Source organism: Microchirus variegatus (assembly GCF_963457635.1).
Source record: "Microchirus variegatus genome assembly, chromosome: 14".
In the NCBI taxonomy this organism is placed as follows: Eukaryota; Metazoa; Chordata; class Actinopteri; order Pleuronectiformes; family Soleidae; genus Microchirus; species Microchirus variegatus.
Genome location: NC_139815.1, coordinates 9,561,183 through 9,584,043, shown reverse-complemented (window position 1 = coordinate 9,584,043; position 22,861 = coordinate 9,561,183). Strand labels below are relative to the sequence as shown.

General features: G+C 39.1%; 1 protein-coding gene across 3 annotated transcripts; it reads left to right on the top strand.

The window, feature by feature from the left end:
• The first annotated feature begins 833 nt into the window (after positions 1 to 833).
• On the top strand, positions 834 to 22,466 carry csnk1g1 (casein kinase 1, gamma 1). 3 transcript variants are annotated; one of them, XM_083900504.1, is made up of 13 exons: positions 834 to 1,205; positions 2,453 to 2,493; positions 3,524 to 3,593; positions 8,535 to 8,686; positions 10,344 to 10,578; positions 10,676 to 10,761; positions 11,034 to 11,118; positions 11,497 to 11,645; positions 11,735 to 11,842; positions 13,072 to 13,182; positions 15,867 to 15,967; positions 19,236 to 19,259; positions 21,167 to 22,466. In XM_083900504.1, the coding sequence occupies exons 1-13, from the start codon at positions 1,019 to 1,021 to the stop codon at positions 21,219 to 21,221; spliced, it is 1,404 nt and encodes a 467-aa protein (XP_083756630.1). In that variant the 5' UTR covers positions 834 to 1,018; the 3' UTR covers positions 21,222 to 22,466. The 3 variants fall into 3 exon arrangements, with proteins under 3 accessions (XP_083756630.1, XP_083756629.1, XP_083756631.1); XM_083900503.1 differs by lacking the exon at positions 19,236 to 19,259; XM_083900505.1 differs by lacking the exons at positions 13,072 to 13,182; positions 19,236 to 19,259.
• Positions 22,467 to 22,861: the final 395 nt, after the last annotated feature.

The following is a 22,861-nucleotide window of genomic DNA, read 5'->3' as shown; positions in this document are numbered from 1 at the left end:
CAGCCCTAGTCTGGCGGTCATAACATGTTCTCCAACTGAATCTGCTTGGATGTTTAGCCCCTGTCTTTTACCCACATATTCGCTCAAACAAGGAAGTACCTGGCTAACCCACTGCTCTTACTCGTCTAATCTGTTGTGTCTTGAGTCAGGCAGGCATTTTTTGTTTTTTTCCATCTTCAATTTGAAAATGTAGCAGAACCTTTCAAGTGGAATTGTCTTTGAGACATTAATAATTGAATTGTCTGTGATCCTTTTGTGTTTATATTTCTGCACAGTTGGAAGTTCTTAATCACCGTTGGATGTTCTCGATCACTGTTCGAAGTTCCTCAACCTTCTTCACTCTTCCATTCTCTACCAAAAAGACGAACCTCCTATAGCTGTGTTCCTCTTATTCCAACTATTTAGAACCCCAATACCAACTTCAGAAACTTCAGATCTTGTCTCAGCTTCATCTTTTTGAAAATAATTTATGGCATGCTGTACACTGAGAGGTGTAATGCTGTCCTCCATTTTTGTCACTATATATATTTAACATATAGACCAGTTGCGTGAAGAAATGCTAAAATGGGAAGCAGATGCTTCTTCTCAATGTTGAAAATTGTAAGCCCCAGCTCAGCCAGTACAACAACTGTTGCTGTTTTCTTTTCAATTGACCACATGAAAATAAAGATTGTTTAATTGTTTCTTCATGTCCACTCTGGCTCAGACCACCTGGGTGTTTTCCTGTAATTTTCACATATCTCTTTGACACATGCCTTCTTCTGTCCTCCGCAGGTCTTGCACCTTCTCCTTCCTGTGACAAATGTTGAGGCCAGAAATCAGTCTCTTCGACGACTGTTAGAGGCGACAGGGTGAGGACGGGGAGGAGTGTTGGTTAGCCATACCAGGTTTTGTCTCATGAGTGTGACTGTGCCGTCCAGGCTCTGCCAGTGACCCGGGCTGTGGCTGTGGTGGGCCCGGCCCAGGAGGCCTTTTTGTACATCACTCCAGGCACCCACTGACCTGTGCTGCCCACACCATGGATCAGCAAAGAGATAAATATGGTGAGCGGCCTGCCCGGAGCACAAAAGTTTCCCAGGGCAGCCGTAGCGGACACTCGTCGCGACCATCTGGCTCTTCGAGCTCCTCGGGGGTCCTCATGGTGGGGCCAAATTTTCGAGTGGGCAAAAAGATTGGCTGTGGAAACTTTGGTGAATTGAAGCTTGGTAAGTTTCATTTCAATCTTGTCTTAAATGGTTTATGACAAAGTTATATATCGTTCAGTATAATACAGTACATTTTTGGGGGGATTCAAGTCTATGGTCTCATTAATGATGATGTTAATGTTGGAGTCTGACCTTTTTAAACTATGTTAGAGCACACAGTCTTTTCTTTAATATAAAATTCTAACATAGAAATACAACTTTTCAGTCATGTAATGTCTGTTAAGAGAAATAGAACAGGTTAACAAATACATTCTTCAAGACTATTTTAAGGTGCACACATCTTGAAAGTGCCGTTTTATTGAAATAACCATTATGGGCTGAAATATGTGCCACCAGAAACTGAATTTGAATCATTTAAAATTTGAATTTAAATTGCTAAACTTGAATAATAGCATTAAAAAACTGAATTTGAATCACATATGTTGAATTTGGATTGTTTAATTCAAATTCAATTCAATCATTGCATTGGAAAAATTCTATATATTTTCACATTCAGTTCTCACAATTCAAATTCAGTTTTCAAAATTCTATTTCAATTTACTGTGACAGACATCCAGGTACTAGTAAAGGAAGAGGAATCGAGCACCGATACACGTCTCCTCTTCGGCCAACCAGCGCCTACGTTTTTGAGCACGCAATGCCGGCTTTTGGCCGTTGTCATGTGAATTTAGCTGGCATAGAAATTGTCACAGGCCAAAATGTCCAGTGGAAAAAATACCAAATAATGAAATCAATGATTAAGCGGCCGTCCACACGGAAACATTTTTAGGTGAAAATGTCAAAACCCAGACCTTGCGTTATGTTTGGAGATTGAACATCCAAAGCTGGCTAAATTCATGTGACAATGGCCAAAAGCCGGCATTACGTGCTCAAAAACACTCGCGTTACAACGTCTGCTGCTGTTGCTGCGTGCTGTTGATGATGCGGCGTGCAAGTGCATTTGACCGGCATAAAATCGGCATTTCTCTGTCTCATCTTGGCCGATCACATGAAAATCAACCAATTCTGGTCACCGGCCCGATCAATCGGTGCATCCCTACTGAATTTTCTTTCTCTGTATTTCTCTGAGATGTAATGCTTTTATGATGATGCATTATGTTCTGTTAGACGTACCACTCTCACAGTGCTGAAAACAGGATTATGATTGGATTGTTTCTTTCACAGGATTTCTTTGTAAAGTTGCGTTTATTTTCTGTGGTGAACCTTATTTTCTGAAGCCAACTAATGTTTGCTTAATCTCATTTCAGGTAAAAATCTCTACACCAATGAGTATGTAGCTATCAAACTGGTAAGTGCACAGTTTTTTCACATCGATAGATTAGTGGTAAAAGATTAGCACAATGAGAGATACATTGGTCCACTGCATAAAGATGCAAAGCACTGGATGTTCTTTATTTCTGAGATGTATCTGAAATGTTACCAATTTCATCTTGTATAGTGTCACTGCCAGTAAGAAAACTGGGTTCTTATCACTTCACCCCACATAGTGGGAGTGAAGTATTGTTTTTTTGTGGCTCTATGTCCGTTTGTGCTTCCACACTTGCACTTGCCAATATGACCAACAGAGGCCCCCAGAGGTCATCTCTGATTGCCTTGTCCAGTTTCATTTTTTCAGCGCCTGCAGTTATACTAGAGATATGACTCCTGTGTCACCTGTGAAGTTGTGTCATTGTGGTACAGAAAGATTGTTGCCTTAGCTGACTTATATGATCTGAAAGAAAAAAAAAGATGCTGCAACTAATGAATTCATCAATTCATCAACATCTGTCGATTACTTTTGTAGATTTGAGTTTGGTCCCTAAAATGTCAGAAAATGTTGATCGCTTCTTTGAGATTTTCAAAACCCTCAAAGATGTTCTCAAATGTCTTGTTTTGTCCGCAAACCAAACATATTAATTTTTACTTGTTGTATGGAGCAAAGAAACCAGAACATATTCCCATTTAAGAAGCTAGAAGTTGCAGCTTTACAGCCTTACACTAGGTGTATGTTTCCAGAAGCGTTTGGACTCTAAAGTCATACCTCCTGACTCTTGCTTTATCATTGCCCACTAGAGAGGTGGAATTTCAGTATCGAGTTATTGAGCTCGCCAAGCCATATCTGTCCAAATCTAATGCTTGAATTATATGGCACTATTATATTGGGCTCACAGGTTTGACAGATTTTTAATTCCAGCAGAAAGAACATAATACAAAAGAGCTCACATGGACGTTTGACAAATTTGACATGCTTATACCTGTGTTTTTTCTTTTCACCGTTGTAAATGAATCACCATCATTGTCATTCACTGATCACTGGTATGCATTCATCTACTCTGCAGGAGCCAGTGAAGTCGAGGGCACCGCAGTTGCATTTAGAGTACCGGTTCTACAAAACACTGGGAAATACAGGTAAGCTCAGAGATTTGTTCACTACCGTTTTTTGTGTGTGTATGTGTGAGTGTGTGACTTATCATTTGACTGTTTTGGAAGTTTAGCACAGAAGATTGCATCATTTTCACAACATGCGATTACTCCCCTCAGGTTACATATCATTAAGCCGCGTCAGCAACTCATTCCGGTCCCTAGGACTTTGTCTACATGACTCTTTGAATGCCTATGTGCAAGGAGAACATGACGTGTGACCTTGCTTGTGACTTGCCTTGGATGCTATTCAGTACTATGCAGCAGTTGGTACTTTTTCTGTTTATATTTTTCTTGGCAAAAAAAAAATAGACACTGCAGAGTATTTATCTTCTATCTATAAATGCAAGGCTGTGCCTGTCTGTTTGTTCATCGCAAAACCTCTGACTGAGATGACGACGATGTTGATATTAGTTTATAAATGTTTTCTGCTTTATTAGTCTACAAGTCGGTTTTCCATTTTATATTGGTTCATAGTGTTGAACACATTATGTCAACACTGACAAAACTCTGCCCATCACATTACACTTTATGAGCCACTATTCAAAATGGAAAACAATGCATTCATAATTTTGTCTCAACTTCTCCTTCTCCCTGAACTCTGCTTCTCGCAGAATTGTTTGTCATAAAGGATTAGTCACGGTCTGCTGGTCTCCCTGTTAGAGACACTGCGGACAAGAATCTTGTGAGAGTCAAATGACCGTATCCAAAAATGAAATTAAGGGAATTTTCAGTCTAGGTACCAGAGGACATGGGTGGGGACTCTACAAACAATAGAACAATTGAAATAAATGTTTTTTTCTTTTCTTTTCTTTTGTTATTCATTGGTCCTCTGGTAAAAATGGGGAATGTAATATATAAATAATAAAGTTGTGGCAGTGACATTACTGCATTGATCAAAGATTGATCAGCATTGTTTCTTAACAAACAATGGCCTTTTTTTAATTTAAGAAGAAAAAAAAGTGATGTCTCAGTCACACACACAAATCAATATGAAACAGATTTTTGTAATGCATGTTCCATGGTGAGATTTCTGAAACTCTGCATGCATATTGGATAACCAGACTCGGTGTATAATGGCTTTTGTTTTGCAAAGGCAAAGGCTGGAAAAGGCCAACTGTGCGGAAACTCATTAAATATTTAGAGAGTGGGTCTGCCTCTTAGTACTAACCTGCCTCTGTCCTCTCCTCCAGATGGGATAATGTGACCTCATTTCTTCTTGGCTGTGCGCTGAGCCACGTTTCTCTCAGCCAGCGTTATTATCACAATGTCCGTGTGACACAGTCTTTATGAATTAATGTGGTTTGACTCCGATGCTTGGTCAGGTGTTTTTATCTGATGCGTAACCAACCGTTGCTTGATATTAATGAGGATGATTACATTTTGGAATCAAATTTGCGGAAAAAAAAATTGCCACTGCAGTAAGAGCTGCATCTCTGCTTTAGCTTCACCTGACTGAAGACTATGAGTCGTCAGATATTGGCTGCCAGTTTTCACACAGCTCTGTTACAACGATGGGGATTTCAAGCTAAAATGCTCGTTATCTGTACCCGGGTATTATCCAATGATTATTTGTTCTATGGAATTAGATTTGTATCAGTATTTTCAAACAATGCCTCCTCAATCGATGGGAAGTTGTCACAGGCTTGGAGTCGCTGTCCGTCTGGAACTCGTTCCAGGATTTTTGGATTGTATCACATTTAAAAATTATTATTTCGTCCAATATCCCATCCACCAATTTTGGTAATTAAAATAGTACACACTATTAGCGTCTATCAGCTCTCTCTGTGTCCAGCATTCACTCAGTACATGCCACCACTTCAGCACATGAGTAAAACATTTATAACTTGTGTTTATAAACTACATACTAATGAGTATTCATGCTTTTATAAATGATGAATTTAATATTTATTAATGCTTAACTAATGCGAATAGTGTGTACTTATTATAAAGTGTAACCTTTGGCCAACATCGGACCAATATGGAGTATCGCATTGGCTCATCCCTAATATCATCTCTATTTTATTGTTGAAACTGGCACACATTACAGTTTCAATTCATACAAGATAATATAATTAGTGCTGGGCACAAGGTTAACGCGCGTTAACGCATGATGCGTTTCCATGATGACAGACCAGAAAAAATGAAGAAAATAAAGTTGTTTTTTTTAAATAATTTGCAACCCAAAATAAATCTTTACAATAATATTGAAACTGCCTATCCTATTAACATGATGGCAGATTGGTGAATTATGGGGTACACTATGGACAGTACTGCTTTATTATTACAGATCTAATACATCTGGAGTAAGAAACACATTCATGTCCATTTAGAGTCACAAATTCACATGACCTGCATTTCTAGGAACTGTGGGAGGAAACCCACACAGAGACACTGATGTAGATCAACACACAAAGGACCACACATTCATCCCAACACATTCATCCCAACTTCTGTGGCAGACCACGTTTTTTCTCAATCATTATTATGAAGATATGGACTCCATGTTTCTAACTTGCTGTGACACATCTGTCGTTGCTGTTGCTGTTGCTGTTGATGAGCAAAAGTCTTTGTGAGTTACACAGTTACAACATTAAATGGGTAACTACATTACATTTACATTTTGGATTAATTTCTGTAGCCATTATTTTCTTCATAGTGGATTAATTATCAGTAAGGTCCTATCACAATTTTAGGCCAACACCTGGTCTTTGGCAGCTGGATGAAAAATTCTTCACACAGAATGTAGTTTGGAGGGAGATGTGAGTGAGTGCCTTTTTATACTGTGTGGAACCTGACATGTTAATTCATGTTTATTCATTACATTTATTACTTGATTACAGCAATACGTAGGAAAATGGCAGACCTGATACATTTGTGTTGAGGAAAACCTTTTGTAGTTAATAATTTTGATACCACATAACTATATTTTATTTGCCTGAATCAGAGACCTGCTGCTCAGGGTAATACAATACTACAATCATACTATAAATTATCCATCCACTATTTTAAATTTGAAATCTAATACAACTGCATAGTATGTATACTCTACGTCTGTAGGGAAATAGGTGTGTTGTGTCATATGTAATATTATTTATGTTTGATAAAGAAAAGGGGTAAAAAAAACAACAACCATAAAATGTGTTCACAAAATTGGCATCTTTCATCAAGGTTTGAGTCTTCTGTACAATTAGCACCATGGGGCGCATGCGTTCAATCCCTGATTAGGGTTGTTTCGTTGAAGATAATGACAGTTCTTGCTGGTCTTATTGCTGGTTTTCCTTTTGTTAGTAAAAAGCTCGAGCAGCCTTGTTTTTAATTAAACAGACATTTTCCCAATTATTTAGAGTATATCTCTAATCTGACAGGTTTTAGGCCTCCTACAGAGGACCAGGGTTTCGAGGCACTCATTCCTTTGGTATAATTAACAACCCACAGAACTGCATAATGGTGTCCAGAAATACAAGATGGAGCACTACGTGACTCACACAAGCCCATATGCTAGCTGGGAGCATGTGTGCCCCCTGTCATATCATACTTTGTGCACTATAAATGTTTTGCCACAACACACCTGGATTTGTATTCTTTGTACTCTCCTTAGAATACAGTTTTAAACCCTAAAAAATTATTAAATACCACTGTTTTTGAGGCACTGATGAATCCACAGTACACAACATTCCAGTGGAAGGGAATTGGGCTTGTAACTAGAGACAGGTCAAGGGCTGGGTTGCCCCTGAGCAAGGTACCCAAACACCCTTGCTTCCTTGGCGCAAATAAAGCCCAATTTATACTCCTGCGTAAAGTGCTCTACGTCGGTTACGGAGAGCCCTGTACGTCGTCTCTGGCTGCACAAAATATTTTTTTAAGTGTCCGTCACTCCGTCAAGGGCTGTGATTGGTCCTCGGCCAGTCTCTGGGCGGCATTTGCCAGCCGGAAGTACCTGAAGTGGGTTTCTTCGTCCACGTCACTCATGTTAAATTCGCCTGCTATCAGTCTCGGTACATTTAGTGAACGAACATACCACCTCCGGACACGTCTCCTCAGTCTTTCATTGTCTCCATTTTTGTATCAAAAGTATCTGTTTCAATGTTATTCAGCTGCAACAACAACAGTCTTTCTCTCTTGGATGCCATTGCTCACTGTAGCCAGAAGCACAACAACCTTGCATTAGCGACCCCTACTGATCAGGCGGGAAATTGCAGTGCGTATATCCGGCACCACGACGGAGAACTTCGAGGGGTCGCCGTGGTTACGCAGTTGGATAATGCATTACGCAGTTGTAGAAGTACTTATGTGCTGCCCACCGCTCCTGTGCCCAGTTTGTGTGTGTTCACCACTGGTGTGTGGGATAAATGCAGAGGCCAAATTGACGTGTGGGTCTAAATAAAACTAATTCTAATAAGAATTACTGGCAGAAAATGAGCAGACAAAGAAGCAACAAGCTGGTGAACATGTTGACAACAGCATTAATCAGGACCCTGCCGTACGGTCTCAGTTTTAATAAACGGACAACAACAACAAAGCTAGAAAAAACTTTTACCTGTGAGCTTTCGCTGCTCTCTGGCCTTAGTTACCTCATGTTAGCCTCCTCCTCCTGTCTGTCCAGGCTCATGGTTACCTTGGAACAGATTTACAAATATCATTAATCAAGAGAGGCAGCAATAATAAACACTGCTGCCACCCAATCTCTGGGAATCCCCACTAAGATATACAAGTGGAAAAATCAGAAGACATATTCTTGCTTTTATCATCCAGTTGTTATTGTTTACTTTTCCTCATGACAGTTCGCTATTAACTTTCAAAGCTATTGAACAGTGGTCTTCTTGTTTATCTTTGTACTTGCAAACTAATTGTTAAATAATACACGTTTCAGTACAACTTTGTTCATATGTTTGTGATTTTTATCTCTTATTTCTTTTTGTATTTTAGCAGAAGGAGTGCCTCAGGTGTTTTACTTTGGGCCCTGTGGGAAATACAATGCCATGGTTCTGGAGCTGCTGGGCCCCAGTCTAGAGGACCTCTTTGACCTTTGTGACAGGACCTTCTCACTGAAGACTGTCCTAATGATAGCAATTCAGTTGGTGAGTTCACATTATTGTTGACACAATAAATTACTTTTAAAATGGAATGTACTTATTTAATAGGTGGGAATAAAGTCCACAGACCAAATGAACAATCAAATGAAAGAACATTTGATTTCTGTATGGGAATGTACTTACATGCTACGTACTTTATGCTACACTCAACACTGTTGCCATGATCCTCTGTTTTTATTACCTCCACTAAGGATGCTATGTTTTTGGCCACATATGTCATTTTGTATATAAATGAGTAGTGAACTCAAAAAGTTATGGAGGGCTTTGGATTTTAATTTGTAGGTTATGACCCAGCAAAGAAATAATTACATTTTGGGGGATGGTCTAAACATAAATCTCAGTTCAGCCTTGATGGAGGTTTGTCTCTAGTTAGAAATATTTTGTTCTTAGTAACTGTTTGATTCATTACTAAATACTTTCTTTCCACAAAACAAACAACAATAAAATATATACATGTGAGACAAATGGACTGATATGGAAGGTGTTTTCCCAATAGACCGCTCAGCCTACTGTGTCATTTAGTTACTCAGGAATAGCTAGTTATTAAGGGCCCCTACACATGGAAATGGGTTTTGGTGGAAATGCATTTTTGTTGGACAGACGTTCTGTCCACACGCAGACGGTGTTTTAGGAGACCTGAAATGGTATTTTTTGAAAATGCTGATTGGTAAATTATCTGTATTTACAGTATATGGCACGTTTCTCTTCTTGATCACATTATGCGCACGGAAATGGCATGGAACTTTCCCTTTCTTTCCCCTGGTTCGGTTAATTCTGAAACCATGCCATTTTTACAGGGGGGTTTGAATATGGCAAAGAAAAATATTGTTTACGCTTTGTTCCGTTTCCGTCTGGACGTGGCCTTATATACTTGTGATTTCGGTCAAATTTTAAGACCAAGCGATGAACCTTTACGACCAAGTGAAACAATCACCATGCATCATTTGACGTTTCACAGTCGTTGACGATAGAGCTGTTGTACAGTGTCCACACCATCTGTATGTAGAACAGATGGTGAGTTGGGGAACTAGAGCAGAGTCTCGTGTTTTTCAAGCTGCAAATGTGCAATCTGTCAAAATCATCAACCCACGTACGTACGATTTTATAGAAATTAAAAAAAATTAATGAGTAATTGTGCAGTTGTTTGTGTAATGAATAATAAAAATGATCCCCTATTTCAGTCTTACTTTTTAATGGATTTCCTTAGCTTTTTTTTTTTTGCAGAGGTCATGACTTTTTGACTTTGACTCGTCACATGAGTGGATGTTATATTTCTCATAGTATAGCTTTAGTTGTAGACTCACACCCTGTCCCCTAACACAGAGGAGTTAGTTTTATTATCTATCTATTAAAATGGTTTGTCTTCACTTTGAAGAGCTGTCACATCGTCCATTTTCATTTACAGACTTGGTCATGATCAGAGAAATTATCTTGGTTTGTAAGAATGCATGGGGTGGCCCTTTGAATTTGCAATAATGCTGAAAGCATTCGTTCAAGAACTGCGTTATTTATGATGACATTGAAAACATTTGTCCAGCTGAACTGTCACTGTCACTGACTGTGTCGCTTATTCGTGACCTGGCATGTTTTTGTTGTAGATGTTTTAATGTTTTGATGACTGTGCTGTTTTCTTCCTTCCCAGATTTCTCGAATGGAGTACGTGCACTCTAAAAACCTAATCTATAGAGATGTAAAACCTGAAAACTTTCTCATTGGACGGCAAGGAAATAAAAAGGAACACATAATCCACATCATTGACTTTGGCTTGGCCAAAGAATACATCGACCCTGAGACCAAAAAACACATTCCATACAGGGAGCATAAGAGTTTGACTGGCACTGCTCGATATATGTCCATCAATACACATTTAGGCAAAGGTATGTTTCATTCCATTTAATTTTTTTTGTGCTGAAATTTTTTTAATCGAAATTTTTGAACATTCTCAGTAAAATGTTATGAAATCTATTTACACAGAGCAAAGCCGGCGAGATGACCTCGAGGCCTTAGGCCACATGTTCATGTATTTCCTTCGTGGGAGTCTACCTTGGCAAGGACTAAAGGTACGCCAGGTGCACACAATCCATCAGAGAATTTGGTTCAGCCAGATTAAAACATTTAAAAATGCATTTTAAAACTGCCTTGATTTCACAATTTTTGTATATATTTATTCATAGATTCAGAATGTGTTTAAAGTCGGTTGCACTGGTCAATTTAGTGTAATCCAGTAGACCGTCCAGTCAGGATTTATTATTTTCTATGTGTTTTATAATTCTGGTGAGTGCTCATTAGAACACCACGTTGTATGTTTGTTTCTATGTTATATCTCCTGCAGGCCGACACATTGAAAGAGCGATACCAGAAGATCGGAGACACAAAACGAAACACTCCCATTGAAGTCCTCTGTGAGAACTTCCCAGGTACACGCATGGCTGCCTGCAGATTACAGATGGATCAGGGTGTACAGCTTAAAAATGATCATCAAATAATTGAATGTGATCTGACCATAGTATTTGTGCAGCACAGTTAGTTATGTTAGCAATGTTAAAGGTAGACTATGTTCTCGGAATGTCTTGTTTTGTCCACAAACCTAAATTATTCCGTTTTAATGATTTCTTTGTTATGGAGCAAAGAAACTAAGGAAATATTCACATTTAAGAAGCTAAAACAGTCAGAAATCTTGTTTTAATCATGAAAAAAGATTTGAATCGATCGAAATAGTTGACGATTAATTTAATAATCCATTAATTTTCAGCTCTAGTTAAAGGGTTAACCGTTATCTATTTATTTGAAAACAGAGGAGATGGCCACCTACCTGCGATATGTGAGACGATTGGACTTCTTTGAAAAGCCGGACTATGAATACCTGAGGACTCTATTCACTGAATTGTTTGAGCGTAAAGGATACACCTTCGACTACACTTACGACTGGGTTGGCCGGCAGATAGTAAGCACCGCATTAACTCGCTTTTTAAGTCGGTGAACACGCTACAGTTTTGAGCTAACGTCCTGACTACGTTATTGTTTCCCCCTCAGCCGACACCTGTGGGGTCTGTGCACATAGACTCTGGAGTGTCTGCTGTCACGAGAGACACCCACCCTCACAGAGACCGGCCCTCGCAGCACCAACCGATCAGAAATCAGGTATGCTCGGTTATGTTCTTAGAAATGGGCATGCGTGTATGTTAAAGCGAAGGAAACCCTGCATTACGACACATGTATGAATATATAAATATTACGTTTACACACACACACATCATTTGCCAGTTCCATTTGCCTGCTTTCAAAGACGCTTATTGAGCGGTGACCTTAAATCTTTTGGTTGTTTTGCGTAACCCCAGTTCTCTGAGAACCATGACTGTGAGTGGTCTCTCTGTGATCATGGTATAAAGGGACACTACGGTAACACCTCTAGCTTTGCACCAAACATCAACAACATTGTCAACAGAGAGTTAATTGAGGTCAGTTACAGCCGGAAAGATTAGTCCATTTGTTCCAAAACAGATCCATTCTTTTTTTTTTTTCAAACCATTAATCTCCGCATTCTCATTTGGGACGTAGTAAAATTTCTCTTCATTGAAAGTATCCCACAATTGGGCCAAAACATAGTTTGTAAATTTCAATGACAAATGTGCCGGCTGTAGCATTGTTCTCCGTTTAACATGTTTCCTCAATCTCTGATGACGTATAATTGTCCAGTTATGACTTAATACAATTATGTAATTTATTCAATAATGATAAAACAACAATAATTTCCCACATAATATACATTTTGATTGGATAGAATGGGTCAAACCATCAAAATGTGGTCAAGTTGTCACTGCAGGAGTATTTTTCCGGAGGGCAAGGGGGGACACCCTCTAAAAAAATTCTAGCTAAAAGCCTGCTTGCGTCTGATTTATTTATGTTCTTGCGAGTGTCACTTGCAAGGTTTCACGTTTTCAATTCATATACAATTTGGTTGAATGAGAACTTAGAAACATATCCATGGATTAAAGATTGTAAAGGCTTTTTCCAGTGATGTCACTGCTGAATGCACTTGATATCTTGATTCATTTTGGTTTAACCGATGAGTAAAAATTGTAGGCATAAGATCTTACCCACATTTGAAACCAGGCCTCATTAGTTTCTGTTTCAGTTCTGTGGCTGAATCCTTGCTTTGATTTTGATTCACTTTGATTTTGTTAATTTTTTATTTTTTTTTGCCTTTCTTCATTTCTCATGATGCTGCTTTGCATGGTACCTGGCTTCGCACACCTACATACCCATCTTTCCTAACACAATTATTCCATCACCCCCACCCCATCCTCCTTTCCTCTTCAATTGCAACACCATTCCCACCTACCTCCCATCACCGACGTCCCCCTGAGCAGACCGCAGCCTCAGATCGACGAGGAGCATGGGAGCTGCAGCCCACACGCCAAGCAAACTCTTCCTATTTGACCTCTCACCTGGCAGCGGACAGGCACGGGGGATCAGTGCAGGTATACACCCCTCACCTGATCAACCAGCAGCGCCCATCCAGTCTCTATGGAGTCAGATCTGTCTCACAGGATCAAATTCAAAGTAATCTAACCTACAGATGTGGCATGTAAATGAGCACAAAGGCTGCACTTCAGCATACAACTCAATTTTGAGTTGGTCAGTCTTATTTGAGAAATTTTTTGTTGTCAAAAAACTGCACCATCAACCTTTTTATCCCCAGAAATGTACCTGATATGAATGGAATCAATAACAAATGAATACAACTTACTTCCTGGTTAACATGAGTTTTGATTTGTTTGTGAGACAGATCTACAACCATGCACCCTTCACCCCTTTTTATCCCTGGCTGGGAAATGTTATTTTTCTGCACCACCACCATGTGTGTGTGTGTGTGTCATTGGGTGCAGCCCACCACAGATAGTAATTTTAATTTTAGCTTTATGAGCAGCAGTCGTGGTAGTGGACTTTTGATTTCAGGTTATACAACTCGTCGCGGTGCTTGGAAAATTCCTTGCAAGATCACAAAGGCTCTTGCATGGCACGGTGACCTGGCTTAGTTTGCTAAGTGCATGCTCTTATGTCGTGAAGGGTCATTGTGCATAAAGGAACGTCTTGGTTGAAGTTAACGCCTTGCCATTATCACATTGTCCCTCTCTAGTCATTTTGCATAGGTGTGTACAGTGAATGCTTTAGTAACATGGTTCTACAACATCTGATTGGGAAAAAATCTGCTTCCTGTGAAAAGACTTTGCTCGGCCTATTTACACGTTGGCGTTACTTCAAGAGCTCAGTATTTTCCTCAGGTGGTACTTGGTAAAAAAACGTTTGAGAACCTCTGCTTCAGTCGAACTAAACGCCATCAACATTGAAACAGTGTCTGAAAGACAAATGTCTCCAATATTGAGAAGCAAAACCTCAACCAAAATGTCCGCCAGACCCATGAAAGGAATTTCTATTCAGTGGTTCTTGCAGACATTGTGATCAGCTGCACACCAGCCCTCATCCCACACTCTGTCTTTCAAAGCACAGTCATAATCTCGCATCTGTGCACAGTTGAGTGGCTTGTGGTAGCTGTGATGATTTTGGTGGGACGTTAACAAGTCTTTCAGTATCTGGCAACTACTTCTCGAGGCGCTTTTACGTTGTTTCAACATGTTTGGCAGTCAATCTGGTTTGTTACGCTTACGATATTTACAAAGTTAAACACTGTATACACCTGTGTACACATGTCTTTTTACAATAACAATGTCATTTATTTTACAGGTCAATGGTTTCTCAGGTGCTATGATGTTGCGGTTTTCAATTTTCTCAGCAGACAGTTTTAATGTTGTCGAGATAATATCTTATTTATTATTTTAGAATATAATTTTAAATGTTACCAGAATCAAAGTGTTAACACTTTGTGTGGACACATGGATAAACGGCTATATTCATATACTACTATTATACTATTCATTTCACATAAAAGCAGTCCGTGTTCAGACGAGCACTTAAGTTCTGTTTCAGATGTAATTCGCGTCCAAGCTACTACGCCTAGTTTTCCGAGAAACCGAGCCAGACGACAGGCGCATCTAGAGCAGAATTTATGCATTTTTAAACTTGAACAGACTAGTATGATGATGAAAACAATTAGTTCAAGGTGCATATATCTAATGCAGACTTGGAGAACAAATTATTTACTTAGATTTTTTGGTCAGGTTATGTTATGGTCTCTGTCCACCCTAGATGTGTCTCCATTTCGTGTCTCCATGTTATGGCGATATGTAGCTGTTGGAGACCAACATTTTTGATTTTTACTTGTATCAAATTTCCTGTGAAGTCTATATGTGGAGCAAGTGGACGTTTCTTACTCGGAAAACGTAAATAATACAAGCCATTTATATTTTTTGTGATACTAGTGCAGTGCCCGTAGGAAGTGTGTATTCCTTTAGTGGCAGCTGAAGAAGATTTATCAGTTATAGTAATGCATGATAAGGAATGTAAAGGCTAACATAATACAAGCTAGCCTAGCTGTTTTGTGGCGTGGCTGACAGTTACAACATCTAGCTACGCTAATGCTAATTGAAAATGAAAACATTTGCGTTGTGCCTAATGAGGTTGCACAGTGTTTGTACTATGTTAGCTCTACGATAATGCTAATCGTAGCCTCGCTAGCTTACCTTTGGAAACAGGTTTGGCAAGTTAGCCGCAAAGTAGTAGCACGCTAATGCAAATTAAACATATGCTCGCTTATTGGTGAATGGACACCTCATCGTTTCAGTATAACACCATGTTATGCGGTGAACCGTGTGAAAATGTCTCACCCACAGTGAGGACAGCCTCTTCACTCCCACCTCCCCGCTCCAGACAGCGCAGCTGCTGCTGATGAGCCTCTGCCTGCCTGGTGTAGCGTGATAAATCAGCGAAAATTCAAATTCCTCCAAAAAATGTTAAAATCAATGATGCACACCATCGGACAGACACAACTTGCTTTATAGATAGATGTTTTTTTTTCCTCCAGCAGAGATGATGAAAGTTGAGTGACATGATGAATGTTCATGTGTTCTCTTGACTGCCTCAGCAGTACGTGTTATTGTTTTCCTCACGTTAACTTTCTATCCATCGTCACTGACACATTTTTCTTGTGAATTAATACTAAGAAGATCAATGGGTCGATGTGAAATAACACCCATCTGTGCCACAGGTGGTGAGTTCAACCAACGGGGAACTGAACGCAGATGAGCCAGTTAATTCCAACGCTCCGATTACAGCTCAGGCAGAGGGGGAAGTGGTCGACGAGGCCAAGTATGTGTCACACACCCGACGCACCTCTCCTCCATGTCCATCTTTTGCTTCCTCTCTTTCCCACTCTTCCTCTCCACCTCTCTTTCTCTCTCTCTTGCGCCACCTTTCCTAATGCTGTGGAATTGTGACAGCCCCCACCCTCAGCTGTCATCTGCTTCTGCCACTCTCTGTCTGATTGTGTGGGTGTGTGATCTTGACCTCTCAATGTCTATATATTGTTCTCTCAACTACTTTAGGTTATACAAGGTGTCCGCAGGGTCTTAAAAGTTTCCATGACCTTACATACACAAGCGAGCTGTATATGTAAAAGCAATACATATCTATATGTAACGCCATGAATATACTTTTACCGTAGCCCTACATATCTTCATGCTAACGACACAATTTCACGCCATAACATGAAAAACAAGTTGTGATAAAATTGTTGTCTAAAACAATTCTACACGCAGAGAAGTAAAGTTTATAGCCTATTCATGTGACTCCATGGGCGCCGCCATTATTCTCCAACTTCTTTTTGGTGAAGTGGGGCTAGGTTGATCAGCCCCGACTTAGCTAGTAGGAGGTCCCACTTAGACAGGCATTCCAGTGCATGTTTTCTAGTTGGCGGTAGGATAAGTCCCACTGCCAACTGGTTTGGATGGGCTCTGGAACGCACCAATAGTCTCTAAAGTAACGCTAAACTTTAACGGTTTAACGGAGGCACAAGTATGCAGGTATGCTGGTTATTTGTATCGCTGCTCTTTTTCGTTTAATAAACAGACCGCTCCAGTTCAACTATAGGCGCGCTCACGGTGCTAAACGAGCTAATGCAGCTAACTGGTAAACGGTGCCTGGACTCCGGTGTCGCGGTACATAAACATGGCGTCATGGGCGTCTTTTTCCGGTCAGTCGTCATGGAAACGCATAGTGCGTTAACCTAGTGCTATTATTATATTATAACAGCACTATTAAAAAGTCTCAATTGTGATTTCATGAGGTATTAAATTGTGTCCATAGAGTTTGACTGCAAAAAGTATGCATGAATGTATTTATTTTCCTCGCCGCCTTTGTTAAAAACAACGTTTGCTGGGGCCGTGTGCATACACGTGACGTTGCTCATCTTGCAACAGCGAACACACTCCTCCTGACACGAAATAATATCCGAAATCACACAAAATAAACTCCAAGCTTCACTTGCAGCCACTGATGAAGTCACTTAAAGATATGTCACATTTCTGCATTAAAATGTCTATAAACGGCTGCATAAAGCCAAAATGTTCCATAGAAATCCAAATTATTTTCCAGCAAAAGGACCATTTCATTACATTTGGTCATCTGCCTCACAGAGCTGCTGTTTTTTCTTTGATCGCCACATATACATTTTTAAATGCTCCAATTCTGCTCCTGTACTCGATAAAAACCTAGGACGTGCTTCGGCTGGTCATGTAAATTGTTCACAATCGGTGGGGGGGGGGGAAATTAATGGAAACCAGGAACAGAAATGCTAGTGCTTTGACTTTGAAACTGCAACAGAACATGTTTTTGTGTTTATTGTTGAGCAAAACATACAATTCCATGATCCCCAAGTTTGACATTATCTTGAACTGGCTGTGGTCAGCTGTTTTCCAGCTGCACCATATCAAGTACAGGGGCAGCTTGGTTGTTCCTTATTGTGTGGCGAAATAAAATGAATGTGTAGTAGAGCTGCAACTAACGATTATTTTCCTAATCGATTAATCGCTTGGTCCATAAAATGTCAGAAAATGTTAAAAAAAAACATTGATCAATGTTTGTCAAACCTGGAAAAGACGATGTTCTCGAATGTCTGTTTTGTCCACAAACTGAAATGATTCAGTTTTAATGATTTCTTTATGTGGAGCAAAGAAACAAGTAAAATATTCACATTTAAGAAGCTAAAACAATCAGAAATCTTGTTTTAAATAATGAAAAAAGCTTCAAACCGATTGATTGATTAACAAATTAGTTGCCGATTCATTGTTTCAGCTCTAATCTGTAGCAAAAATACCAACATTGACAGTTTTCCTGTGTCTTAAAAGAGCATGTTCACATTTATGGCTCAATAAATGTTTATACAGCTTGACACAAATGGTGTTCTCTTGGTATTGCAGTAAAAGATATTGCAGAGATTCACCATCTTTTCCCAGCATCAAAGCCACCCTAAAACTGTGTTCCCTTCCACCTATCAGGCCTTCCTCCTTCCTGTTCTCACAATTGTTTGAGGCGATGATTGGTGCATTTCCTGTCGATCTGGTTATGTCTGACGCAAATGAAGTAATGTGTTATTAACGGTTATTAAAACCACATTCATGCATCTTCTGGCTTATGTACAGTAGTTCTCTAGTACGCTTACACATACTACTTTTTATGTTAAATAGCTGTTTATTGAACACTTGTTACACATGACTTGTTTAGGTTAAATCATCGATAGGGTAGTGTGGAATACAGTGATAATTCACATAATGATGCGACGGTAACACTTTATAATAAGAACACATAAGTGAAGCATTAATAAATATTGAATTCATCATTTATAACCCATGACTACTCATTAGTATGTAGTTTATAATCACACACACAAAATGTTTTACTCATCCATCAGCTGAGGAACAGTGTTTATAAACTACATACTAATGAGTATTCATGCGTTATAAATGAGTAATTCAATATTAATTCATGCTTAACTAATGCTAATAGTGTACTTAATATAAAGTGTTACCGATGCGACTCTTGAAAAGTGGAACAATCTCAGGCATATGTATTCTCCTCCTGCAGAATGTCTGGAGCTCCTAAAATGTCCAAAAGCAGCTCAAATGACCAAATAACTCTGGTTAAATGTTCCTTGCAACTGATTTGCACATATTTTGCATTTTTTGGGAGGGGCTCAAATGTATAATTTCAGTAACATTTCTCTGTTACTTTGCCCACAAACACAGAAAGGGATTTCTCACAATGTTTCGATCACTGTAAATGGTACATTCTGGAATAGTTTAAAATTATATAATCATCATTTTTGGAGATGCAGCACACATTAAAGACATGTTGACGTCTGGATGACGTATGAAGCTGAGTAGAGAGTTGATATTTCCTAATCCTTTCTTCCTCTTTTAACCTCTCAAATTCCCCCTCTCTGTGTTCACCTGTGTCTTGTTGACGTTTGTGTGCATGTCAGTGTGGCATGTGGCCAGTTCCATCATCTTGGTCTTGCTGTATTAATCTAGCTTTCTTTTCTCTTGACACTCTTTCCCCCTCTCTCTCTCTTCTTCTGTAGCTGCGTGAAAATGCTCAACCTGTGGTGAGTCCCTCTCTGCTCGTCCACATCAGACTCATGGGACAGGGAGTGGACCAGCCTAGACTGGGCAAAAAAAAAAGGAGTTAGATGTTAATGTGTCTCACTCGTCTCTTGCTGGCTCAGCAGTTTAATGCACTCCTGAATGAAAGGAACACAGTCTAATATGTGTACTTTCACGTCTCTGCCCTTTTTTCACCACTACTCAGAGTTTTAAGAGCTGGCATGAGTACTATCATATAATTTAAACATATGAGACTATATTTGTTATATTTAAGCTCTTTTTGCAGTATATTTTCCTTGAGTTACAGGCCATTTTAGCTTCTGGTAACACTTTAGATTAGGGAACACATATTCACCATTAACTAGGTGCTTACTAACATATATACGTAGCACACAACCCTTTATTAGTATATATTAAGCATATTAATACCTTATTCTACATAACCTTATTCTACCACGATAACTACATTAAGATTTTTCCAACATAAGGTGTTAATGGGTCCGAGACAAATAAGAGTCTGCATTATCAGCAATTCAAAAATGTTTTTATAAATAGTTTATATATATATAAATAGCTTGCATCAGGTTTGCAAACATTTATATTTTGTATTTATTTTATATGTTTTATATTTTTAGTTCCACATAGTAAGTTACTTCACATTACATCTTTAATCAGCATCAAAAACTTCTAATATTTGACAAAATTAGCCTCTAACCAAAAGGAATGTAATAACAGTGACTTTTCAATTCAAATTCAAATTTAACAGGCATTATGATGGACACCTATGTAAGCACATGGCCTTGATTGACACTTTTTTTTATTTTGATTTAAATAAATCCTTTTTTTTACAGTTATTATGAATTATAAATGATTTCCTAGGGTCATACCATTTTTGACATAACTTAACTCTAAGCACATCTGAACATACCTTAAAAATGTTAAATGATCAAGATTTCAGAGAGAGCTACTAACCTTGGCATGCAGCAGTTGGGCTCATCAGGGGTCCTTCTTTGTGATATCATTTACTGCCACATGCTCTTCTTACACAGATGAACAAAATGGCTCCTTGAATGTCGGTTACACCGCCTTGACAGTTTAGGAAGCTGACTTGACATATATTTTATTTATTGTTAAACAACACAAATTGTAGGAATATGCCAAACTAGTCGATAATGTGTTTTATTGAGATTTGAGAAGTTTAAGTATTTGGTATAAAGTTTTTATGGTTACACCACATTGACATTGTTACCATTATCCCCTGAATATTTGCTCAAAATTGATCAAATCCAGACATTTCAGATTAGGTCTTCAAAAAAGAAGAATGTATTCAAGTAATTTGTGAGTTTATTTTAAAATTTAAGTCTTTTTAAATTTAACTAAACCATACCAACACAAAAAAAACTCTAATACGCGTTTAATATTTACTAATAAAGGGCTAGTATGGTACTTGTATGCATGTTAGTAATAGTAATGCTGTCATTTATTATTTAATTATTTGAAGAATACCCAGTCACTGTCCTATGTTTTAATCCACAGCTTTCCCCTCACCTTGTCTTTGTATGCGTTTATTGGTCATTCAGGTTCATCTTGTCTTATGCTCTTTGTGTGCACTGCTCCTTTCTGATGCATAGAAGTAGCCATTTATGTTTTTCTTTTCTTAACAATTGTTGGAGGTGAACTAACGGTGCGTGGAAACAAGTTCATCTTGGCCTTTTTTATGTTAATGTTTTTGCTGTTCGAAACCTTTGGCAGCCGCAGTTTCCGTTCTAATGATTCATGTATCTGTCCAGATTAGTTTACTGGGGTGAGGCTCTTGTCATATATAACTGAAGCAGGCTTCTTTCTTTGGCCTCATTAGAAGCCCGTGTTGTCATCTACATACCCACTGATGGCCTCTTCTTGTCTGCAGGTGCTGCTGTTTCTTCAAGCGAAAACGAAAGAAGAACACACAGAGGCACAAATGATCGTCTGCCACTGGCCCCCAAAATGATCCGAGTGTCCGGCTCAGCTGATTGTGATTCCAGAAATCAATAAAGGTCCCGTTCAGAATCAAAGGAGGGAGACGACAAAAAGATCTTGATTGAATTTTCCTCTCAAAGGAACATTTTCAAAGGGTCTGAGATGTTCAAGAGGCTCGTGTCTTTTGATTGGAGTCCTATTCAGGAGACCTATTTGTTGGATTTTTGTCAGGGGATAATCTTGTTTTTGCTTTTTTTTTCAGTTTTCATTCACTCCAAGATGCCCCACATTTGTGTTTTTCGCTCAATGTTTTTTTTTTTTTTAATGTGTGTTTATTGGCTGTGCTGTTGCAAGGGCAGAGACCGATCTTCCTCAACCTGTTGCATACTAAGATTTCTTTATTTAACCCACTAAATCTTCACGTTTCTCCTCTGTCTGATCTCATTTCAACATGGTTTGCCTGTCGCTAGTATGTTCATACAAAGCCCTTTTGGTCATTCCTGACAAGAGGCTGAATGTAAACCAGAACCCATGAAGAGCCAATAGTGTAACAGAGCATCAGTCTGCCGGCCCCTGCACTTTTGTTTTTTTCTTTCCTCCAACGAGCTGGGTCCTGGATCTGGGACCTGAGAGAACGGAAGACCACAGACGTCTTTTGCACTGTGTTCTCTCGGGATGATTTCTGCTCTTGCTGCTTGGTTAAGGCACCCCCACTTTAACCACGCCGCTCTCGCAAACACACTACAGTCTCTTTTGTCTCTCATGCAGTTTTGCTCCTGTCGTCTTCGTGGTGATGAGCAGCAACCTGACACTTGTAGATGTGGTGGTGGGGGGAGGAGAAAACAAACAAAACAATATGCTATTTATGCTATTTATCTCTCGTTTGCCACCAGTTTTCTTACTAATTCTTACACATACACACTGAATGTATGGACAGTCAAGTTAAATGACTTTGGAGCATTCATATAATCTGTTATGCGCATGGGAAAGAAATTGCAGTCAAGGAGGAGTTAAGACAAATGTTTTTAAAAAAGTCAGACCAAAATCAAGTGGGTTGGAGAATCTTAATTGCTCATGATCCTAATAATAATAATGATAATAATAATGGACTTGTACCAATACACTGGGATATGTTTCTTTGGAGCGTTGATAAACAGCTGTCATGTGCTTTGGAGATTAAAATCACAGCCTCTCAGCAGCTGCTGTCCAATGCCTTAACCCCAACCAGTCGACCACTACGCCACACAACACCACCCACGCTTGTTTGAGAGAGCAGTCGGCAAACGCTTTATCGACTGTTCCCGAGATGGAATCAGAGTAGTTAACAACTTCCTGTGAAGCACTGACCGCGTATTCTCAAGAGACTGATGCCCGACGTTAAGGTTCGGTGTTTGGGTGTCTCTCCTCGGTGTCGACGTAGAAAAACCTAATGTCACCTTGAGGACAGAAAAGAAAATGTCCATACCATTTTTTTTTTATATATATATATATATATATATATATTTTAATTTCGTGTCACGGAGGACTGCCTTGAACCGATATCCTCTACTCGTCTCCTTTGCCTATCCTTCGAACAGAAAGTGAATTACCATACAAAGGTGTTTTATTTTTTTATTATATCTTGCTAATGTGAATTTTGTTTTTT